At 40.4% G+C, this 16,137-nt stretch overlaps 1 protein-coding gene across 1 annotated transcript; it reads right to left on the bottom strand.

Annotated features, from left to right (window-relative positions):
- Positions 1-1,470: 1,470 nt before the first annotated feature.
- On the bottom strand, positions 1,471-6,870 carry ccdc80l2 (coiled-coil domain containing 80 like 2). The gene is made up of 7 exons (XM_014138230.2): positions 5,417-6,870; positions 5,173-5,329; positions 4,423-4,556; positions 4,133-4,275; positions 3,694-3,797; positions 3,445-3,525; positions 1,471-2,698 (listed from the first exon to the last, which is right to left on the bottom strand). Exons 1-7 carry the CDS (start codon positions 6,593-6,595, stop codon positions 2,385-2,387), a joined length of 2,112 nt encoding a protein of 703 aa, XP_013993705.2. The 5' UTR covers positions 6,596-6,870; the 3' UTR covers positions 1,471-2,384.
- Positions 6,871-16,137: the final 9,267 nt, after the last annotated feature.

The following is a 16,137-nucleotide window of genomic DNA, read 5'->3' as shown; positions in this document are numbered from 1 at the left end:
TGCTATTTCTCTGCTTATTTGAGCTGTTCTTACTATAAAATGGACATTGTCTTTTACCAAATTGATTGGCTCAAATGCATTAAGAAGGAAAGAAATTCCACAAATTATCTTTTAACAAGGCACACCTGTTAATTGAAATGCATTGCAGGTGACTACCTCATGAAGCTGGTTGAGAGAATGCCGAGAGTGAGCAAAGCTGTCATCAAGGCAAAGGGTGGCTATTTGAAGAATCTCAAATGTAAAATATATGTATATTTGTATAACTTTTTTTGGTTACTACTTGATTCCATATGTGATATTTCATAGTTTTGATGTCTTCACTATTATTCTACAATGTAGAAAATAGTAGAAATAAAGAAAAACCCTTGAATGAGTAGGCGTTCTTAAACTTTTGACCGGTAGTGTACGTCATGGACTAGTATACAAAACCCTGTAATAAAATTGACTGTATTATGTGACAGAAGGATCAGAGACACAAAGACAAAGTCCACTGGCCAATACAGTCAAATCTGAGGGCTCGCCAATATGTGAATGAAGGATTGATGTTGTTGCTGTTCATTGTTGTAAGAGACTGTGGGAATGAAATGAAAAGTGTCTGGATGAATGCTGTGTGTAATTTTAGATAGTACCTTAGCCAAGATCTTTAGTTAAATAGATGGATCTGAAATTAACTTATTTGTCCAAACTGAAATAATGGAAAGATGAAGGTCTGTCTTTGATAGTTATTTACTACAAATTTTTCCCGGCGTGCTGTAACTTTCTTTTTTACTATGTGCTGCACCAAGTTATCAACGTCCATTTCAAAGCTGCTGAACACATGTTTTTTCCCCCCACAAATCCTACTTTAATTGCTCCCGGGATAGCTGAAAAACAACAGCCCAAAATCCAGGTCAAATACTGTACAACCACATTCCTTAGACCCATCTTATTCCTATTATATGTTTACAGATGTAGGATCTTAATTTGAGCCAGTTTGCTACAGCAGGAAAATAATCCTGACGCAACAGGGTTATAACTAATGGACATTTTTGTAGGGGTTGATACATTTTTCACAGGGAAAGTCAAGTCTGAAAGTGGAAATTACAAAAATCAGAAGGCTTTTTAAACCTTGAATACATTATATGTTTTACATTTCCTGCGTTGCAGGAAAGTTCACCTACAACAGGGTGATTCAATTAAGATCTTACATCTGTAGGTCACGATGAAACACATATTACTATTAGTTTACAGCTAATCACCTGACCTTCTGTTCTCAAACCAATTCCTATCCTACTACCTGGATATTAACGTTAGTCTAAACAAATAGTAAGAGTTGGCGTTATTGTTCATGACAATGTAGACATATGTGATTTGATGTGGCCAAATAGGGGAGTTTTTGAAGCACACCTTCAGGCATAGTTTTTCATGACTTTCTTTTTTACACCTGTCCACGTCTGTAATTTTGAAAGAAACCAGATGTCAACATCACAATTATAAAAACAAACCTTTTTTTTAATTTCAAGAAACATATTAAGTATTTGAAGAGTTTATTTCCAAAACGTTACATCCATCAATTCTTTACATTTGTGTTTTTTCATCAGCAATGACTGCTTATGGGTACCATAATGTGTGTAAAATGTTACTGTTCTCTGATTTTTATTTATTGATGTAAGATTTCTTTTTTTTTGGGGGGGGGGCAAAGCAGTATATATCCATTGTTTAGCTGGAATGGAATGTTTGTATCCTGTATAACTGACTGTGCTATGTGGTTGTCTCACCTAGCTATTTTAAGATAAATGCACTAACTGTAAGTCACTCTGTATAAAACCATCTGCTAAATGACTAAAATGTCAAATGTAAATGCCTTACAAACAGATCTCATATTACTGTAGTGAATTATTTTTAACATTTATTTTTCAAATAAATGTATAATTTGTACTGTTTTTTATTACAAATGTAGTTATTTGTAACATTTCACTGTGTAAAACCTAGCAGTACTACTTATTTCTCAGAGTGAGGCGGGTATATAGCGTTTTGTGAAAAAACATGATTATTTGTCTCTCTGAAAGCATCAGGTAATAGATTTTAAACAAATACATGTCTGTTATTGAACAACCCCATGTCATGATTTGATATTACATTAAACAATAAAAGCTCATTTAACAACATTTATGAAAATGGATATACAGCGTTTTGGAATGAAACTCTTCAATTGTAGATAATTTTATGTAATGTCGCCCATTTCTAAGTACAAATGCCATGCCTCTGATAAATGTTTGCAAAAACATTTAAAATAAAAAGCATTTCATGGTTCAATCTGTTATTATGTCAAACTTTTACCCACAACCATTCATTTGAGCTGGTTGCCATGGGGTCTTTGAGGCCTTTGGGCTGTTTACTCTCCTTTACTCCTCTGACCTGTGGTAAAAGTAGCTCTCATCTGCTTCCTCATCATAGCCTTGGTAACTACCGCCAGTGTCCTCAGGGCAATGAATACCTAAAGTCCTCTGCAGCTTCTCTTCTTGCTGACGCAGCTCCATGGAGTCCACCAGGTCATAGATGTTGGCCAGAGACCACATGGGCGAGGGGAACCAGGCTTTCACGTCCCCGTCCTTCCCCACCACCAGCATACTGAAGTACTCCCGGTTGATCTTCAGCTGGTCCTGGAGACCAGTGACCACGTCCCGTGACAAAGGCTCGTTCTCCGTTTGGCTCTTTCCTGTCAAGGATAAAGGAAAGGTGTTTGTCATTCTATTTCCCAATTATTGCCATCACCATTTGACTGTTAATAAATCAAATCATAGTTGATTGGTCACGTACAAAGATTTGCAGGTGTTATAGCATGTGCAGCTAAATGCTTATGCTACTAGCTCCAACAGTGAAGGAGAACGTCTACCAAATACAATACAAATAATAAATCAATCTTATTAACAAGAAATCAAGAAATGACAGAACTGGTCAAATTAACAATCCAGAGTAGATATATTAGAGTGAGTATGAATCAGTGTGGGACATGACAGAAGAACATACTGCCCTACCAAGCAAAAAGGCAGGAACTGCTCATAGCGTGGAACTGAAAAAAAAAGGCTTTATTTACCTTGGTTTTACAGTGACTATATGCAATTACTGCTAGCATAATCCACATTTCCTCCAGAACACAATACAATAGAGGCAGGATACTTGTCCACATGATTAAGCATGTATTTAATGTAGCAAAAATGACATTAACTAATTTTCGACCAAATGAGCAGTTACTGCCTTTTTGCTTGGTAGGGAAGCATAGACAGATTGTTTTTCTGTAGCATATCTCTTGGAAAAGGTCTGTGCATAGGAATGGTTAGATCATTCAAAGGGAGTTGGATTCCATTTCCTGCCCAACAACACAGAATGCATGACATGTTGACATTAACTGTTGACATTGTGTCAGTACACAGTATTATCTTTAGAGAAAACAAACAAACTCACCATTGAGAGGAAACAGTTCCACAGAGCCTGAGGCTGTTGGTCCTGTTCCGATCAACTTCAACAAGGCAAAATGACGGACGCCTGTTGGAAAGACCAACAATGAAATGTAAGTATTTAGTAATTATTCTTCCATTACTTGTGAATGAGAACTATTGCGATAATAGCATAATGTTTCTGAGATTAACCCACAATAACTTTTAGACTAGTCTGGTCTTGTTGGAGATGTTTAACAGGGAGCCTAATACTGACCCATGGGACAGGCCTGTCCTCTCAGCCCCTGGAGCTGCTGTTGGAAGGAGTAGTCGTCCTCAGATGGAGTAGAGATGATCAGCAGTCTCCTTTTAGACATGAACCTGGTGGGGATAAATGGCTCTATTATTATCTGTGCCCTACATTTTAAACATTATTATTTTTGCACTGCATTATAAAGCACTATAACCACTTAATTTACATTTTAGTTGACAATTTAATCCAGAACAATTAGTGTTAAGTGCCTTGCTCAAGGGCACATCAGCAGATTTTTCACCTAGTTGGCTTAGGGATTCGAACCAATGACCTTTTGGTTATTTGCCCAATGCTCTTAACCACTAGGCTACATGCTGGCAAGTATTATAATGCTTTTTTGCAGCTTTAAAGTATTTAAGTACTATGGTGTCATTACAGATACTGTGTAGACTTAATCACATACCTCAACAATGCCCCACCCTGTTCTTGGGATTTGGAGCAGGCCAGTGGAGTTTTTCTCTCTCTCTCCATTTCAGATCGTCGCGATGGAAAGGTGTCAACATATTCCATCAACGCAGATGAGGGTGGAGGTACATCAAATACTTTCTAAAAGGGATATAAACAATTAGGATACAAATACCACATACTGAATTTATAATTGGCACATTAAGTACAAGAAAAATGTATACACTTTTCTAAGGAAAGTGATCTGTGATATCAAAATATCACTGGCAAGATAGAGATTATGCTTACATTGGGTTTCAGGTCATAGTCAGTCATAGTCATAGAGAAAATCTTAGAGGACATCCCATACTGCTTCATCAGTTGAGAGATGAGATCTGGGTCAGTGAACTTCTCAGGTAGTGAGGTGAATGGCGCCTCAGAATCTGGAATATAGAAATGCAGAGTTTTACTGTATGAAAGCCCAAAGAGGAACCCGATTTTTTGTTAAGACATGATCCGCAACTTTGGCGGCTGCCAAGTATTTTTTAAACCTCCCACCTTGGGCTGGATGTGTCAATGTGTAGTTCACACATGCATCATCTATGAGCACTATTACTGTCTTACCTCAATTATCTACGAAATCCCTAGTTTGAAAGCGACTGTTTTTCTGGAAGCTGTGCTACACCTTTTCCCCTACATTTTGCCCCACATGGGCCAACCCCATAGAAATTCAAGTTCTAGCCAATGAGCTTCAGCCCCCCGCCATTTGAGTGACAGCTAGAAATATTGACACACAGCAGAGCGAGGAAGAGAGAGCAATGAAATGGTGCACATATAGATATCTGCACATATGTGATGCATTATGCAATTTTCGGGTTCCACTTTTGGCTCGTGAGGGCTACTTTCAGAACTACTGGCTAATAAGTATAAAAAAGTCACGGATAATCTCTATAATACTATAATGACACTATAGTCCTGAAGAGAAAATGATATAGGATCAATGTAGGATCTATCTAAGGGAGATGGAGTCAGTAGACACAGACACACACATAGTAGTACCAAGTTGGTAGTGGTGCAGGGTGAGGGTAGTATCAGGCCCTGAGCTCAGGATGGTTGCCATAGTAACTTTTCTTAGGGCAAGGTCACAGAAATGAAGCTCGTTCTCCTCCCTCTGCTGGACATACTGAGGTGTGCTGGCACTGGGCGTGGCTATCACCTGTATCACAAATGGACGAACACATCTATCACAAACAAACAAACAGATTAATTGATACACTTAAACATAATTTATAAAAGCACATACCATAAGTCTTTTCTTCCCCTTCAAATGCTCTACAAAGCCCATCAGTGCTTTCTTATTGTTCTCATTCACTTCTCTGTGGTTTTTCTTCACTCTCCCTCTCCCTTTCCCTTTCTTCCCGTCTTTCTTTCCCTTGCCTTTTTTGGGGGATTTGTTTTTCTCCAAGGTTTCTTCTCCCCCGCCAACGTTCTCTGGTTTATTATCTCTAGAGTTGGCTACAGTCTTTTTTTCTCTTATCTCTACAGTAGAAGGATATGTGTTTATTTCTGTAAAAACATTTCCATTCTTCTTTTGGTTCTCCTTTCCCACAGCTTTGGAGTTTGCCTTCCCTGCGATGAATACTTGTGTTCCTTTTGAATCAGTGGTCGTCTTTCGAATGATGAACCTGGAGCGACCGCTGAGAATGTCCTGAATTTTGCTCTTCAGTGCAGCCTTCTTGGCCACGGTATTCCTCTGGGTGACAGAAGTAACGTTTCCCTGCATATGGGGACTGAACACTTTCTTTTTCACAGGAATCTTTTTCTTCATCAGCCTCTTCTTGGTGATTTTACATTTCAGAGGGGAGCCCTTCCTGGTGAGTTTTTCCAGCTTGCGCAAGGGGAACTGATCAATGACCTCTAGGATGGCCTCCACACGGACAGGGTAGGGGAACCGCTCACTCACCCTAAGGTTCTTCTTCGTGACTAGCATGGAGAAGCCTTGATCCCCCAGCTCAAGGTAATGCAGCAGCTTGGTGACCATGTCTGAGTCAATGCTCTCCATGGTGGCCTCTCCTTGGAAGGTGGTCTTCTGGATCCTGCCTTCCATCATGGCGTTCTGGATGATGGTGACGATGAAGGTGTCCCTCTCGGCCAGGCGGCAGTTCAGCCCCTCCTGCTCCATGTCCTGAATCTGTTTCTCCATCATGCGGAGGTAGTTGTCGCTGTGCGACGGGGCCGTGATTACCCACAAACGTTTCTTACCTGCAAAATCAGCCAGGAATTCCTGTTCTGGGTCAAGGACTGTCCTGGTCTCGTGGTCTCCCTCTCCGCCATGATCATCCTCCGGAGCCAGGAGACCAGCAGGTTCTTTATACTGAGGTCTGGTCTTATGTCTTCCCTTCGCTGGCTGTGAGGCAGAAACCCCTAGGCTGTGACTCCACAGAGACATAAGGACAAGCAGAGCACAGAGCAACCTAGACATCCTCGGTGGGGTGGTGGTCACTTTATAATCCACAGGGAAACTGCCTTGAAGCAGACGCAGCACACAGCTGAAGTGATGATGTCTCTCCCAAGCAGATTGGCTTGACTGGGGATAAGGAGGAATACTCCACGGCTCCTGGTTCACATTATACTCCAACGTTGTTACAGGAAACTCCTGGAATTTTTTCAACTTCAAAGCATACTCTCTTAAGCAGCATGCTTGGTGGGAGCTCCTCTTCAGACTGAGACTGCCTTCAATGTGTTCGATGCTGAGCTATAGAATAACAGAGTGGAGGAGAAGAAAGGGTGAGAGCGGAGGGGGTACTGAAACCTGAGCTTTTACAGATTCCAACATAAAAACAGTGCAGGAACATAAACAAGCATTTATCTGTATTGTACATCTAAATTAAACACAGGATATATTTATTGAAATTAGAACATTAAATGTAAACATCATGCAGTGCACAGTAAGACATATTTTCTTCTATTGTCGTGAACAAACATACTTGGGATCGTATTGCAATCCAGAGACGTTTGAGAGACAGACACGAGGCTTGTTTGGTGCTTCATGACTTAAAGGCTGCCACATCTGGGGCCCATTATTACACAATACACCTCACAGTGCCTGGACTCCATGAGTGGACAAGATCCCAGCACAGCAGACCCAAGCTGGGGGAGAGAGAAGGCTATGAATAGAATTTGATTCACATTATTGCTGAGATTTAGAGAATGGCTTTATTTGACAGTTTTGATCCCAGCGTCTGTCAGATATTCAAGCGCTGACTTTATAGGTGATAAATAGCAACAGGTAGCTTAATCCCATGTTTTCGTCTTGATCTATGTTTTTAAAGATAAACTTGCTCTTTAATGTATTGTTTTTACTAATTCACTATCCCACTCATGAGGTTTGAGGTTTGACACTCACACCACACACCAAAGCAGTTGTTGTCCAGATTATAGCTGGAAAAATCCTTTCCATGCTCAATCTTTACAGGGGTGCTATCACTTCTACTTCACTGATGTTAAATTGGCGGGACTTTCAGATGTTGTACATCAGTTTTAAGTTCTGCTTTTTCCTCCTGAAAGAAAGAGAGACAGAGTAAGACCATCTGTTCAATGACATTCATGACCTCACATTCTTAGACAAAAGGGTTCCAAAACGGTTCTTTGACTGTCAATCGGTCCAGGAAAACCCTTTTTGGTTCCATGTAGAACACTTTTGAGTTCCATGTGGAACCCTCTTTGTAATTTCCACTTTGAAATTTCAGTCTAGATTTTCCCTTATGGAAAATGTATTACCCTCTACATTAATTATAATCCGCATAATAATTCACATTTCCTGTTGCATAATAATTCACATTCAGTAATGAGTGTGTACATGTGTTTCATACTGGTCTACCCATGGAGATTGAACACACAACTCTGGCATTACAAGCATCATGCTCTACCAACTGAGCTACACAGGATATCAGTGAGGGTATGTCTGTATACTCCCTTGGTAGAGATGAGATTCAGCAACACCCATCTCTACCTTCGTTTGGTCCTCAATTCATGCACCTTGGTTGGAAAGTGAGGTAGCGGCAGTGATCCCTTCCCTTTGCATTGTATACTCCTTTGGGACACTTGGTGTAGGACGGAACAGGTCTTATTCAGCACATTGCACCATGCAAATTAAGACTCCATGATAACATGGAGGATAGAAATCAGCCGAAAAGAGGAAGATGTCAGAATCTTGTGAAATGAGAGTAAGCACGCATCCTCTCAGTAACAGGAATATAGCACTTTAACTATTTGCACAACGTAACAACACTGTACTGTATATAGCCATAACATGACATTTGAAATGTCTCTATTCCTTTGGAACTTTTGTGAGGGTAATGTTTGCGGTTAATTTTTATTGTTTATTTCACTTTTGTTAATTATCTATTTCACTTGATTTGGCAATGTCAACATATGTTTCCCATGCCACCAAAGCCATTTGAATTGAATTCAATTGATATAGTGACAGACAGACAATAATATAGGAGTTAAAGAATACTAAGTTTGCATGAAAACATTTGTGCCCCTGGTACTGATGGAGAAAAAAAAAATATAAGAATATGTTTGCATAATTCTTTCCTTATTTGAATCAATGATAAGAGCCAAGACAATTACAGGCAGCATCCTTATAAAGTTGTAATTGTTAAAATCCCTGGTCACCGCACAGTCCTACAGTAACAAAGAGCCAGATAGTTAGAAACACATGATGAAACATCTCTCCACTATAAGGGATGATAAATAAAAACCAAAGACGCATACAGTAGTATTAATATAATCTTTGATGTGAGGCTCCTAAGTTTGTGTCAACCCCAGTCATGCTGAGTTTGACTATAGGCTATTTCAACTTCAAAGAAGCAGTAACTATCAGGTAATGTGTTATTATCTGTTTCACGCTTCTTTATACACACCAGTTTTTCAAGTTAGTACCTTATTGGGGAATTTAAAATTATGGCACCAGACTCATGTCTGACCAACAACCAGTGTTGGGGAGTAGTGAAGTACGTAATAGTAATTTAAGTACATTTTGCAGTAGCTTGGTGGAAGTTGAACTAAATTAAAATCTTGGGAGTGTTTTCAGTAGTTAATACATTTTTTTTGCCATTTAGCAGTGTAGCTAACTACTGGAACTACACACTGCTTTTTCTGTTAAAAAAAAGAAAGAACTTCCTTTCTTTTTTGGGATTAGACATGCCGAATTCTCACTTCAAACTTAGTTTTTGTGTTTAATATGCTAGATTACACATTCTGTTAACATCTGACCAGAGTGATCTGATCCTTGAATTTGTAGTCTATGACATTTCATATTTAGATATGATAATTTATTATGAAGCAATTTACAAAAAGTAACTCTCACGTCTGGCGCTTGTGGGCGCCAGGCTGCCCTGCATCACGCACTCCTGCGGTCTATTACTCACACCTGCCTTCCCTCGTCACGTGCATCAGCGATATTGGACTCACCTGGACTCACTCATCACCTGTTTATTACCTCCCCTATATTTGTCAGTTCCCCTGCTCTGTTCCCTGCTGCTGCATTAATTGTTTTTTTTGTCTGTATTACTCGTTTGCTGACGCTGTTCCTGTCTCGTTCCATGTCCGTTCTATATTAAATGTTTGACTCCCTGTACCTGCTTCGTCTCTCCAGCGTCAACCCATGTGACAGTAACTTACAAAAAACTCCTAGAGGAATCCTGCAGGAATTTGACCCTTTGTGAAGGAATTGTGCAGGTGTCTCTTGAAGGAGTATGACTTGTCCTACAGAAATTTTGAAAATCCTGCACAACCAAGTACATTCCTGCAGCAATCCTGCAGGACCAAAACCTGCATGAGTATGATATTCCTGCAGATTATGGCAATTCCTTTAGGACCAAGTACATTCCTGCAGGAATCATACAGGACCGAAACCTTCAGGATTTTGATATTCGTGCACGATATGACAATTCCTGCAGGACAAAGAACATACCTGCAGGAATCCAGCAAGACCAAAACTTGCAGGATGCTGAAATTCCTGCAGGATATAGCAATTTCAACTTCACTACAGGATTTTAGATACTGAGAAAAGAGAATTTTGAAATATAGCGCAATATCAGACATTTCAACTCAGCGGATGTGAGAAATGTAAGAAATGACAAACAATTAAATTTCAATCATTTAAGTTTATTTATAAAGCACTTTTTACATCAGATGTCACAAAGTGTTATACAGAAACACAACCTAAAACCCCAAACAGCAAGCAATGCAGATGTAGAAGCATGGTGGCTAGGAAAAACTCCATAGAAAGGCAGGAACCTAGGAAAAAACCTAGCGAGGAACCAGGCTCTGAGGGGAGGCCAGTCCTCTTCTGGTTGTGCCGGGTGGAGATAGTACATGGCCATTAAGGCCAGATGGTTCCTCAAGATGTTCAAACGTTCATAGATGACCAGTAGGGTCATTCAGAGGTCAAGACAGCAGGTGCGGTAGAGCGAGAGAGAGAGACAAAAACAGCAGGTCCGGGACAAGGTAGCACGTCCGGTGAACAGGTCAGGGTTCCATAGCCGCAGGCAGAACAGTTGAAACTGGAGCAGCAGCATGACCAGGTGGACTGGGGACAACCAGGAGTCATCAGGTCAGGTAGTCCTGAAGCATGGTCCTAGAGCTCAGATCCTCCTGGAGGGGAGGAAGAGAGGGAGAGAGAGAGAATTAGAGGGAGCATACTTAAATTCACATAGGACACCAGATAAGACAGGAGAATTACACCAGATATAACAGACTGACCCTAGCCCCCCGGCACATAGACTATTGCATCATAGATACTGGATAATGTCTACATGCAATAAATAAAGTGTATGCTACTTTTATTTGATAGATACCAACACAATTGATAATGGTTTCAGTAGGCCCACAGTTCAGTCAATGTACTTATTTGAATTTATTAGGGATCCCCGTTAGCTGCTTCCAAGGCAGCAGTTAGTCTTCCTGGGGTCCAAACACATTAAGGCACTTACATAACACATAAAAACAAATTACATTGTTACATCACTACATATTTACAATACAAAATGTATAATACCACCATACAACAATATTACATTGTATGTGTGTGTAGAGTCAGTGTGCTAGTGTTTATGTGTGTATGCCTGTGTTTGTACCTCTGTGTGTGTCCATTCACAGTCCCCGCTGTTCCATAAGGTGTATTTTTATCTGTTTTTTTAAGTCTATTCTACTACTTGCATCCATTACCTGATGCGGAATAGAGTTCCATGTAGTCATGGCTCTATGTAGTACTTTGCACCTCCCATAGTGTGTTCTGGACTTGTGGGCTATGCATGGGTGTCCGAGCTGTGTGTAAGTAGTTTAAACAGACAGCTCGGTGCATTCAGCTTGTCAACACTTCTTACCTAAACAAGTAGTGATGATGGCGTTGACGGGACGCCGATCCCTAAGAAATGTGAAAAAAAGTATTTTAAAGTGCTGCTCCACCTTCTAACAGCACTATCAACAAGGCAGGTTCTACCTAGTTTTGTCACAACTGGACTACTGTTCAGTCGTGTGGTCAGGTGCCAAAAAGAGGGACCTCGGAAAATTACGATTGGTTCAGAACAGGGCAGCTCGTCTGCCCCTTAAAATAAATGTAGGGATTGGCGTCCCGTCAACAGGACAGTTGTAAATCATGCAGCACCTTGTGTCACGATCGCAGATTTTAGAGAAACAACAAATGCCGGTACATATAAGTGTCTTATATCAGCTGAAAGGTTAAATTAGTGTTAATATAACTGCACTGTCCAATTTCCAGTAGCTATTACTGCGAAAAAAATGCCATGCTATTGTTGGAGGAGAGTTCCTAACAACAAAACACTTTTTTCACCGCGATTGGTTTGATAAATTCACCTCTGAAGGTAAAATGTGTACTTACATTCTGAAATCTTGCTCTGATTTATCATCCAAAGGGTCCCAGAGATAACATGAAGTGTCGTTTTGTTAGATAAAATCATTTTTCATATCCTAAAAAGGTCCATATAGCATGCACAATCAATTTCGAATTTCCACTTGTTAAATTTGCAAAGAAAGGAATCCGTGAAAATCTAACCCTAAACGTCGTTTCAACCGGTCAAATCATGTTCGTATGTATTCCTCAGAGATCCTAGAACGTAACCAGACTTCACTATATCATTAGGGGTGTAATATATGCTATAGGACCCCATATTTGGTCAGCGATGCCTTCATGGCCCACCGATGACGCGGGCGGTCTTCACTTGAACAACTCTAACTTTGTCAAATAAGCACCAATCGGGGTCAAACAAAGCTAGCTAGATAGCCAATGAGCCAGGCTTTACGGGAGTATCCGGAAACCCTGTATATGTTGTAAAATGTAGCTACTAACATTTTGCGACAACATGCCTTTTCCTTTTGGACAAAAATTATAAGAATATTCAGAGTTATGAAGTTATGAAAACTGGTTGTTTTGCAAATGTTGAACTTATAATATGGCAACTAATACTGGAAAAGCTCAATCAAAGTCCAAGTATACAGATTTCACGATATTCTTGCTGAAAAATGTAATATGAATGCAATTGTCTCCTTCACGATTTGCCCAAATATACCTTGATGACTTCACACTAAATGTCATGTAGTTCGCTCATGCTTGAAGTTATCCGTCTGAAACTTTGCAAATACACTGCTGCCATCTTGTGGACACCATCGGAATTACAACCAGAGTGATAACTAGAACTGGGACCTTTCTCTTTCATTTCAAAGATGGTGGTAGAAAAAAAGGGTTGTTTTTTTCTTTGTATTTTCTTCTACCAGATCTATTGTGTTATATTCTCCTACATTCAATTCACATTTCTACAAACTTCAAAGTGTTTCCTTTCAAATGGTACCAAGAATATGTATATCCTTGCTTCAGGGCCTGAGCTACAAGCAGTTAGATTTGGTATGTCATTTTAGGCGAAAATAGAAAAAAAGGGGGCTATCCCTAAGAAGTTTAAAAAAAGACTTTTCACATTTGTTGGCAAATTTGTAGCCATTTAACATTTCTTCAACACACCTTTCGCTAGCTTGGTTTGATTATATGCTGAATGTAATAGTGAGTAGTCTCGGGAGGTGTTCATAGAGAGTGAACGTTTCCACTATTTGTCCTGGTACACCTTGAGTGCAGTGAAGGCTACTGAAGGGAGGACGGCTCATAGTAATGGCTGGAATGGAGTCAATGGAGTGCAACCAACCACATTGAAACCACCACGTCTTTGATGTGTTTGATACCATTCCATTGACGCTATTCTAGCCATTATCGTTAAGATGGCAATGGAGGAGAAGGCTGACGTTTTATGTGTTCCAATCCAATTGTGTCTTTTTGTTCGTTTCTTTGCGTTGTTTGTAACTTCTTTTTTTTCTTATTTTGTATATAATGTTGCTGCTACCATCTCTTATGACTGAAAATAACTTCTGGACATCAGAACTGTGATTAATCACCACGAACTGGCAGAATCCTTTTTTTCCTTTAACGAGTCCGACGAGCCCGACGTGAATGACATACTGCTTTCCTGGGAACAGGCCCAGCTCCCCGCCATTTGTGTGAAGAAAAGGCGGAGAAAAAGGGGCCGGAGGGTGGACTGCCTTCTGACAATTCGTAGGCGATTGAATAAACCCCCTCTGCCTTCCATTCTGCTAGCAAACATGCAATCTTTGGAGAATAAAATCGACGAGCTACGTGGAAGATTAAACTACCAACGGTACATTAAAAACTGTAACATCTTATGCTTCACGGAGTCGTGGCTGAACGACGACATTATCAACATACTGGCTGGTTATACACTGTATTGGCAGGATAGAACAGCGGCGTCTGGTAAGACAAGGGCGGCGGACAATGTATTTTTGTAAATAACAGCTGGTGCACGATATCTAAGGAAGTCTCGAGGTTTTGCTTGCCTGAGGTAGAGTATCTCATGATAAGCTGTAGACCACACTATCTACCTAGAGAGTTTTAATTTGTATTTTTCGTAGCTGTCTACATACCACCACAGACTGAGGCTGGCACTAAGACCACACTCAATGAGCTGTATTCCGCCATAAGTAAACAGGAAAACACTCACCCAGAGGCTGCGCTCCTAGTGGCCAGGGACTTTAATATAGGGAAACTTAAATCGGTCTTACCAAATTTCTATCAGCATGTTAAATGTGCAACCAGAAGTAAAAAATCTCTGGACCACCTTTACTCCACACATAGAGATGCATACAAAGCTCTCCCTCGCCCTACATTTGGCAAATCTGACCATAATTCTATCCTGATTCCTGCTTACAAGCAGAAATTAAAGCAGGAAGCACCAGTGACTCAATCAATAAAAAGTGGTCAGATGAAGCAGATGCTTGTAGTATCTGTAATCTATATCTGTTTATATTAGTTACTATGCTGTTACTAAGCAGTAATGTATTACGGCAGTGTGATGTTACTACACCTAATAGGAAATGCACATGCGTACTATTGGGCCCAAGGGCTGTAGAGCATGAGAGGTTTTGACTAAACGAAACTAACTGTACTCCCGTCTCCTGCCTGGTCATTTCTCCACAACACAAATATTACAGTGGCGACGAGGTGATTAAGGGAAGGGAAGAATGTTGCGTGAGTAATGAAACTCAAAATGATTATGTAAATCGTCAGTTATTTCTGCATTTTTTTCGCCAGTAGAAAAGGCTAAGCACTGCTAGTAGGTACAGCATTCAGGAGTTGCCAAGTAGCATGCCTATTGGAGTCCAGAATAGCGACACTGCTCTCTGGTGGTTAAATTAAAAACTGTCATTGAACCTATTGAAATTAGGCGATCTCAGTGGAGAAATATTGTAAAAAAAAGGAAGAAGAAACAGTGTGTACATTATTACAAATGAGTGCAGTGAATTAAGTAATTCTGAAATGAAGAATGTGAAGAATTACATGAAAATTAAGAAAATTAAGGAATACAAGGAATGAGGAAACTGAACAATTAACTGTGAAAATGGCAACCATTGGCCGAGTACCAGAGTTTGAGGCAACAAAAGAGGATTTTGATTCCTATTTAGAGAGTTTTGAGCATTGGCTGGCTGCAAATGAAATCAAAGATGAAAAGAAAGCAGATGTATTTCTCAGTGTTTTGGGTCCAACTGAGTATGGATTGCTGAAAGGTCTCATTGAACCAATAAAAGCAGTGGAGTTGACTCATGCAGAACTGACTGAAACTCTTTCAAGGGATTTCAAGCCTAAGCCAATTCTCATTGCAGAACGTTTCAGATTTTACCAACTTCACCAGAGCCAAGGGAAAACCGTGGCTGACTACATCCTTGCTTTGAAAAGGCTGGCAAGTACATGTGAGTTTGCACGATTTCTTGATGACGCTCTCCGAGACAAGTTTGTATGTGGTCTCACAGGTGAAGCATATCACAGAAGGCTTCTGTCAGAGGAGGACCTTTAAGAAAGCCTGGGATATCGCACTTGGACTCAAGCTTGCCCACAGGGATATTATTGAGCTATCGGGACATGCAGAACGTCAGAAAGGTGTTCACAAGGTCAGTGATGCATGTGGTGGAAAAGGCTCACAAAAGTCACACTTTTCTCAGTCCCGTCCTCAAGGTTACACAAGAACAAAGCAGCCCGCATCACAAAGGTCTAAGCCAAGTTGCTACAGATGTGGGGGAGATAATCATCCGCGCAGTGAATGTCGATTCCAAAATGAAAGTGCCACAATTGTGGAAAGGTTGGACATTTACAGAGAGTGTGTAAAGCTTCAAAACGCACAGCAAGAGCGCACAAGGTGTCAGACGCAGCACAAGAAGAGGAAGGTACAACTGAAACAGTAATGGAACTGTTCACAGTGTACACAGCTCAACAACAAAAAGATGGAATCTATCTCAGCATGGAGTTAGCGGGAAAACCAGTACAAATGCAGCTGGACACCAGAGCGTCTGTATCTCTGGTTCCAGAGAGACTCTACAAAGAAAAACTGAAAGAGTGCCCTCTTCAGCCAGCATTCATCCGCCTTTCTTCATACACTGGTGACA

This window comes from Salmo salar, chromosome ssa13 (assembly GCF_905237065.1).
Source record: "Salmo salar chromosome ssa13, Ssal_v3.1, whole genome shotgun sequence".
Taxonomy (NCBI): Eukaryota; Metazoa; Chordata; class Actinopteri; order Salmoniformes; family Salmonidae; genus Salmo; species Salmo salar.
This window is presented reverse-complemented; position numbering and strand designations above follow the sequence as displayed.